The sequence below is a fragment of the Athene cunicularia genome, assembly GCF_003259725.1.
Source record: "Athene cunicularia isolate RWA chromosome 10 unlocalized genomic scaffold, athCun1 chr10_part1, whole genome shotgun sequence".
NCBI lineage: Eukaryota > Metazoa > Chordata > Aves > Strigiformes > Strigidae > Athene > Athene cunicularia.
In genome coordinates, this window is record NW_020799112.1 from 7536553 (window position 1) to 7545142 (window position 8590).

General features: G+C 49.5%; 1 protein-coding gene across 1 annotated transcript; it reads left to right on the top strand.

The window, feature by feature from the left end:
* Positions 1-15: 15 nt before the first annotated feature.
* On the top strand, positions 16-8104 carry PDIA3 (protein disulfide isomerase family A member 3; the record flags this gene model as incomplete). Its single annotated transcript, XM_026856023.1, has 12 exons — positions 16-102; positions 990-1107; positions 1547-1654; positions 2571-2700; positions 3178-3294; positions 3756-3881; positions 4402-4584; positions 5099-5207; positions 6070-6198; positions 6884-6963; positions 7434-7491; positions 7698-8104. Coding segments are annotated over 12 exons (1365 nt in total), but the record flags the coding sequence as incomplete, so codon positions are not given.
* Positions 8105-8590: the final 486 nt, after the last annotated feature.

An 8590-nucleotide genomic window follows, 5' to 3' on the forward strand; every position in this document is an offset into this window, starting at 1 on the left:
CCCCCCTCCCCGCGTCCTCCCAGGTGCGGGCACTGCAAGCGGCTGGCGCCGGAGTACGAGTCAGCAGCGACCAGGCTGAAGGGGATCGTGCCCCTCGTGAAGGTGAGGACCAGCCGCGCCAGCCCCTCCCGGGCCGGTGCTGCCCCGGCGGCAGCTTAATGGTTGTCCTGGACGGAACGGGAGCGGTGCTGTGGCCGGCCGCCAACAACGCCTGCCTGGTGCACGTCGGGGCCTTCTGGGGCCCTCGAAAGCTTTGTCTCTTCTAAGCTTTAGACACCGGGGGAGGATCTGGAAGCTGAACCCTGCGAGGGTGCTGGCGCCCAGACGGTGTGCAGAGCGTAAGATGGGTGTGTGCTAGTGCGAAAAAGAGGGTTTGCCTCAGCCGGGACAAAGAAACCTTCTTTGAGCGCTGTGATCTAGTCTGAGAACCAGTGGTGTCCTTCATGGTGTTGTCCCTTATGCTTTACTTATAAAGTAAAGGCTGTTATCCAAGAGCTTTATTTTCCACTGGAAAACTTGTGTGGTTTTCTCAAATCAGGGTCTTCCTCTTCCCTTCTGAGAAGTTGCATGGCCTTGACACCATGGCTCCCACTTTCTTCAGGCATTGTGGGAACTTTAGATCTGATGAGGTCTGAGAACTGTTGATTTCTGTTAAGCCTGTCACCAATTACAAGAATCTACCCTTTCTAGTATTTTTTCATGTGTAGTCTGGTCAGACTCACAACTACTTAATTTATTTCTCTGGTCTGTCATTAGACCTGTGCTACTTCCTTTCCCAGTCATGACTGTCCAGCTTTTGGTCTTGCAGACTCTTTACGGATCCTTAGACTATATGTGAAAGGAATCCAGCCTTGGCTAAAGACACACAAGAGCTTTCAGACCCTCTAGACTTTATCCTTATGCATGATAATGTGGGCAACGGCAAAGCCATTTTCTTCCGTGCGTTCAAGTAGCTAGATCACTGAGTAGCAATGTTTCCCTTCCTTTAGGTTGACTGTACAGCAAACTCCAACACCTGTAATAAGTATGGAGTCAGTGGATATCCCACCTTAAAGATTTTTCGAGATGGAGAAGAGGCAGGAACCTATGATGGACCCAGGACAGCAGGTAAGAGCTTGTCAGCAAGCACCTGGCTTGCCAGAAGGGTGCTGGCAAGCAAACCCATGTGTGATAGATCACGTCAGGGACGTTAGATGTGCTGAGGGACACAGAGATGGTTCCTGCCTACGCACGTGCCCTCCTTGCCCTATCCAGAACAGTTTGTTCTGGCAGAGCCCTGAATGCTACTTATCCCTTAAAGCTCTCTTTTAAAGGTGAAGGCTTCCATGTTATCTTTAACTCCTACTACCCTTGCTGGGGGGCAGCATCTGGAAAATGCTAGAAGGTTCCTATGTAGTGGCTGATGGCACTCCTTCAATTCACATCGTGTTTATTATATGGGAGAGGGGTATGGATTCTGCAGAAACAGCTTCTGCTTTGGGAAGCTTGAGGAATGTCTTGTAGAACTTTCTATTGATCCCTTTAGCCATTTAACTTTTCTTTTAAGATGGGATTGTCAGTCACCTCAAGAAACAGGCGGGACCTGCTTCCGTGGCTCTCAATTCTGTGGCTGATTTTGAGAAGTTCATCAGTGATAAAGATGCTTCTGTGGTGGGTGAGTAGATTCGGTGCAGCACTGCAATGAGTGGACAGTCGGCTCTGGGAGATGTCTTGGGCACTATAATGTGACAGGATGAACAGTATCATGGACTGTGGCAAGAGAAATTCAGCTGGATGTGAGCAAAACAGTCCTTCATAATGAGAAGCGTGGAATATTTGCCCAGAGCAGAGGAATTTCGAAACATTCAGATTTTCAAAACTCAGCTGGACAAAGCTCTGAGCAACCTGATCTGACTCTGAAGCTGGTCTGGCTTTGAGCAGGAGGTTGGACTTGATGACCTCTGTGGATTCCTTCCAACTTCTTTTCCACTTTTTTTTCCGCCCCCCCCAACCTGTGATTCACTGACTGTCTGTCAGACTTCCTGGCACCATAGCGTATCTTTTTTAAAGCCTGTTGCTCTTTTGGCTGCCTGACAGCAGGTGTCTCTGGATTGCTAGAAAGTACACTGGTGTTACTGTCTGGTGACATGTGCAGGCTGTTGACGTGGGGTGATTTGGCCATCGTTTACAAGGGCCAGTAGCCCCTTTGCTTTCTGCAGGTCAGGTGCCATCTTACAACTGTAACCGGATGAGTATTGATCAGCATTCCTAAACTCATTTTTATTAAGTCCCATTGGCAGTTGTTATCACTAGTAGTGTCCTGTGGTTACAAACAGATACCTTGGTGCTTGGAGGACAGCTGCCTTTTGGCTAGGCATACTCTTGGGTAACTTTCTGCTGGTGAGAGGGAGGGAATGCAGAAAGGTTCTGATAAAAATGGGAGAGAAGCTGTTGAAGGTGAAGGCCTGAACACGCACTGGAGGACTTGATTCAGAAGCAGTCCTTCAGTGCGTTGTAGAGATGATGATGAGGGCTGCACAGCGACTGCTGCTGAGTCAGTTTGGGGTCACCATCTGTCTGTTTTGCTGCAGGCTTCTTTGGAGATGCATCTGGTGATGCTTATTCAGAATTCATGAAAGCTGCCAACAACCTAAGAGATAACTACCGTTTTGCACACACCAGTGAGGACCAGTTGGTGCAGAAGTACGAGGAAGATGGAGAGTAAGTTACGTGACACAAAGATTTCTCGTTATTGACACTCCTGGAACAAATTCATGGATTCCAGTTGTTAACTGGATTCACTTTCTGAACACATCTTAAGGTCTTGTCTCTTCCCCAGCAGCCAGTGGCATATCTTACTTTATTTCTTTGGAACTGAGGTAGAGAGGTACAGATGATTCCAGGCTCTGGAGGGTTAGTGTCTGCCTGTGGGTGGGAGGTGTCTCAGCAGAGTTGTGTTGCTTCCCTGTTGCTTTTTACAGTGGGTTTTGTGTTTCTCACTGTGGCCTGTCTGAAAACTGAGAGGGTCTGACAGGTCAATCTAATGCAGTGGTGCCACCAGAAGACTAGACAGCCTTGTGGGAGCTGCAAAGAGTGGACATGGTAGTCACTGGAGAAGGGGTTCTTACCTCATTCAGTTGTTGTCATTGGAAACTCAGGGATACTTTAAACTGATTCACAATACCTGCTTCCCCTCAGGGGTGTAGTCTTATTCCGTCCTCCACGCCTGATGAACAAGTTTGAGGACAGCTCCATCAAGTACACAGAAGACAAAATCACCAGTGGAAAGATCAAGAAATTCATCCAGGAGAACATGTGAGTGATTCCTCACCAGGCAACATGATAGACTGTCCCCACTTGGATTCAGCCCTGTCAGAACTTGTTTTCTCTGACAAACTCTGCTGCCCCTTCCTGCTTAGTGTCTGGAAGAGCAGTCTTGGCTCCGCTGTCTCCTTTGGGGGCCGCCTTCTTTCTGAAGTCGTGGTGTGGCTGCTGGCATTTACTCTCCATAACCACACTTCTGTTTAAAAACAGTGAACTTCCTAAGAAGTATGCCAGATTTGGCCTTGAGTTAGATATATCCACTGACCTTGTGACTAGATGTGGAGATTTGACTTAGAATAACATGGTAGATGAGTGGACAAAGCATTTCTTACTTCGGTCTTACTGATTAGTGGTGTTTAATATTCTTGGGTGAGAAACGAGAGTGTGCTACATTGAGCCAATTCCTGGGAGGTGGTGGTGTCTGGAGCTGCTAATGTCTGTCTCATCAACAGCTTTGGCATCTGCCCACACATGACTGAAGACAACAAAGATTTGATCCAGGGGAGGGACTTGCTGGTGGCGTACTACGACGTGGACTACGAGAAGAACGCGAAGGGCTCCAACTACTGGCGCAATAGGTGGGCAGTGGCGGGGTTGATCGGCCCCTCTCCCTTCTTCCCTGTGTCCGTGTTGTTCCGTAGCTCAGCTGACAAAGTTTCCCCCGTTGTTCATCTGGGAATTCTCTCCCAGAAAGCTCCCAGCTGAGTTTTTGATGGGAACTATTGGGTGGCTGCTGCCTACAGAGCCCAGAGTGTGCAATGTGTGTATCCTCTGAAACCCCACCTGTTTGCTTTTGGATCACTCATGCTTGGTGGTGCGGTTTCTGTCCTTCATATTCCCCAGTGCCTGAGACCCTGGTGCTGATGGGGGTGGAGGATGAAAGCACACAACATTTGCACAGGCCTTGGTTGCTGCAGACATGAGTTTACTCCTCTGCTTCTCAACACCATTGCTATAGGACTTGCCTGTGCAGAACACATCACACCATTGAATTCCTTGTCCAGCATGCACTTCTACTTGAAGGGTGTTGCCTTGTGTGGAAGAAAGTGTTCCAAGAAGTAATGCTTTGTGGTTTTTGTTTGTTTGTTTTCCCCTTAGAGTTATGATGATTGCAAAGAAGTTCTTAGATGCTGGCCACAAACTGTCTTTTGCTGTTGCTAGTCGGAAAACCTTTGGCCATGAGCTTTCAGAGTTTGGTCTAGACAGCAGCATGGGTGAGGCTCCGGTTGTTGCCATCAGAACCGCTAAAGGAGATAAATACGTCATGCAGGAAGAATTCTCGTAAGTTTTTGAACTTAGCAGAGTTGTCTCTCACCTGATGGACTTTGGTCTGGGGTTCTGTGACCAGATCATACTTCTTAGCTTGGAGGAAAAGGAAAGCTGGATGTTCCAGCTGGAAGAAATGATTGCTGGGTCAAAATGGCTCCAACTTGTGTGTTGTCCTGCCCTGTAGAGAGCTTTCAGCCCCTCCTGTTATACAGAGAATTTAATTCAAGATACTAAAGCATCTGGTTAGGAGCTAACATGCATTAAAGGGCAGAGGAAATAGTTGTGCCTTTCTTCTTGAGAAAGGAAACATGGGTGGTGAAGGACTAAAACTTACAATGGCCTCAAGTCAGAACTCTTAAGGGCATCTCTGCACTTGTTCCGGGGTCTTCCAAGCCATCCCCAGCCTGATGCTCTCAGGGATGCAGGTGACATCTGTTCTGTGGGTGGAAGGAGCTTAAATCAGCCTTGAAAGTTTTCCTCATCCTAAATGTGTGATGATGGCTGTAAATCGTCACTTCACTTTCAGCCGTGATGGAAAGGCTCTGGAGAGATTCCTGCAAGATTACTTCGATGGAAACTTGAAAAAGTATCTGAAATCGGAGCCTGTCCCTGAAAGCAATGATGGCCCTGTGAAGGTGAGTGCCACATCACATGTGGCAGAAGCTCCTGCTGGTGGATGCAGAGACATTGTTCAGCAGCAGCTCTGGCCCTGTGCCTGTACCCTGTGCTGCATGTGCTGCCCTGTGTCATCTTGCAGTGTTAGATGGAGGGAGAATTCACTCCCTTGTTGTGTCGCAGTTTTCTGAGCTGAGGGAGAAGTGCAGCTTGCAGTTTTGATTCCACTTTGTTCTCTCAGCATAGTAACCGCTGCTTGGGTGCACTCACTGGTGATGTGCTCTGCCAGCGCAGGGTTATCCAGATTTACAGGGGTTACACAGAGGCCTGCTGTCCCAGCCCGTGTTCACTCACAGCATGGCCCTCCACTTGGTCCTGGGTGTGCTATTTCTCAAGAGTTACATGTTCATCTGATTTCTGGGGGGTCTATGGTGTGTGATGCAGCTCCTACCTTTCATCCTTCCCAGTAAATTCTGCCCTGAGTGAAGGCGTTCCGTGGCCTGGTTTTACAATGAGGGGCCTCACCAGGGAGTGGAAGTCACTGCTTGGTTTTGTGTGGATGGAGATGGCCTCAGCCAGGCTTGCCAGGCTGATTCCTCAGCCTGCAGCTTGCTGGGAGTACAAAAAAAATGGTTTGTCCTCCTGTGAGGATACCAGATGCAAACCTTGCTTGCAGGTAGTGCTGACACCTTATGAGGGGTTTTCACCTGCAAGCTGAGGATGTTACGGCTCATGGAGAGTTGTGTGTTTGGTTGTTTTGCTGCTTGCTGTGCGAGCTGTACTGTGGGAAAGCCAGGCGTGCTTGGGCGGAGTGAACGGGGCACTGTTACAGCCTCACTCTTGACTTACGAAAACCTAACTTGTACCATCAAACGTTACCAGGTGGTGGTTGCTGAAAACTTTGATGAAATTGTTAATGCCGAAGACAAAGATGTCCTGATAGAGTTTTATGCGCCCTGGTGTGGCCATTGCAAGAATCTGGAGCCCAAATACAAAGAATTGGGGGAGAAGGTAGGTCTGGGACTCTGTTGCAAACGCAAACTAGAATTTTGCAGCACTAAATAACCCTGCGGGTTCGGTCTGTCCAGCCTTTATGGTAACAGGGCATGATTGTGCCTGCCTGCGGACTGAGCTGTGGCATCTCCTGTGGGTGCAGATAGCGGGATTTGCAAGCATGGTAGCAGCCACACGAGAAGGCTTAGCTCACACCCTTTGCTGTGGCACATAAATATAACCATATTCAGTGACTGGCCTCAACTGCCCAAGTTCCTTTTCGGGTGTTTTCCCTGTGAACAATTATAGTCTCCCATCTGCTGAAGGGTAACTCACAAGTGGAGTAAATAAATTTTTATCCTGGCTCTGATCAGCCTTTTGCTGCTTGGCTGTCAGGCACCCCCCTTCCTCCTAGCCCCTTTCTAAGGTAGAAGGTGAGCATGCTCTGAGGTGAGCGTTCCCCAGGAGTTGCACCAGACCAATTCAGCAGCCTGTAGAGATGTATGTGTGCTGCATACAGCTGGCTGAGGAGGGGCTTTGTTCCCTGTGCCCCTGCTGAGGCAGAAGTAAACTCAGAAGAAATTTGCTCAGCTTTTGGTATACCATGTGCACTGTCCTCTGACATCGCTGTCTTAGATGACGTTGCTGAGTTCTGGTGTTAACTACTATGGACTTGTCACTAATAAGCTCTTTATACCAACAGCTCAGTAAAGACCCCAATATCGTCATTGCCAAAATGGATGCCACAGCCAACGATGTGCCTTCTCCATATGAAGTCAGAGGGTAGGTCTTACTGTTGTCACACCGTGTCAGGGGGTGAGTTCAGGCTTCTGTCTCTGACCAGCAACCACAACAGAAGAGCTGAAAGTCTCCAGGGTGGATGGGTGGGGGTGGCTGGCACGCAGTGGCTAGGCGTTTGCTTAGCGTGAGGAAATCAAGGCTGAGATCAGCGGATATTCATCTGCCTTGTGTCTGTGGGTCCGGGTGTCCTGGCTGTGCCCAGAGCTGCATGTTGCTGCTTTTGAATCTGCTGTGATTCTGTTCCTGGCAGTGTGAAACCAATGCTGGGCTCACTTTTCCCAAAACAGTTCAGCAAACTTGGAGATGCTGAGCTCACCCAGCTCTGTGGACATGGCCGGGTTTTGGAGGCCACAGCTGCTGGTTTAGGAGTGGTTGAAGCTGCCACCGTGTTAAACAGGGGAGCGCAAGGCGTGGTCCCTGGGTGAGGCCTGACCTGTCTTCTCTGTCCCCAGCTTCCCCACGATCTATTTTGCTCCAGCTGGCAAGAAGCAGAGTCCAAAGAAGTATGAGGTGAGTATTTTGCTGCCATGTCAGGAAGCGAGGTAGTATCCAGGTGTGCAAATGCTGCTGAGCCTCTCTGGAGCGCTGGGACCGCTCTGCTGCCCAGCTCTGCTCATGGGTGCTCTGTCTCCTACCTGGCACCTGAGCTCCCCCTCCAGCGAAGGGGGAGTCCCTGGGGCAACAGGCTCTGCCTCACTGTCCTGTGCTTTCTGCAGGGGGGCAGAGAAGTGAGTGACTTCGTCAGCTACTTGAAGCGGGAGGCAACCAACACCCCTGTGCTGCAGGAGGAAGATAAAACCAAGAAATCCAAGAAGAAGGTGAAGGAGGATTTGTAAAGTACCCACTTGCCATCGTGTCGGGATGAGCTCTGTGTGAATTGGGGAAGCACTGGGCAGACTGGGGCCAGTTCTGGGTTGGAGAGCTGGTGACCTTGTGGGCCGAGGGGACCCGGCTGCTGTATCTAGTTCTGTTTAATTTCCTGCCGTCTCGTAGCTGCACTGTTGTGGGGCTCCCCAGACTGGTTTGTTTTGTGGTTTGGGAGGGGGTGGGGGGTAGGGTTATTTTCTAATTTTTTTTGTACATTTGGAGAAGTGAAACAATAAAATGACCCCCTTAAGACCAAGTGTCCCTGTCCTATGGAGACCTGTCATATCCAATGCCAGGATCCTGCTCTTCAGAGGCAGCAGCTTCCTCCAGTGAGTTGTTTCCTTCGGTGAGCCTTTAGAAGTCCAATTCTAAATATTAAGCTCAGCCTTCAGCCTGCTCTTCTCCAGCTCATGAGTCCTTCTAGAGCATAGTAGCAGCAGCTGTCCCATGATGCTGTGCCTCAGGTGCTACATTTACACCGATTTTGTTTCTAAGGGACTGTGGTCACAAATGCTTTTGCTGCCTCTGTGCATTCCGAGGTACATCATGCTTCATGTGACTTGGATCTGGATGGGTGCAGGCATACAGAGCAGTCTGGTAAAGGGCTGTGCAGCAGCAGTAGATCAGCTCTTAAACTGGTGTGAAAGTAGCCCAGCGTAGGGGAGAAATGCTGCTAAAAGCACAGACAGTGCCGGTGCTGAGGGTGCTCCTTGCAGCCCGTAGGCTTGTCTGTGGCTTGTGG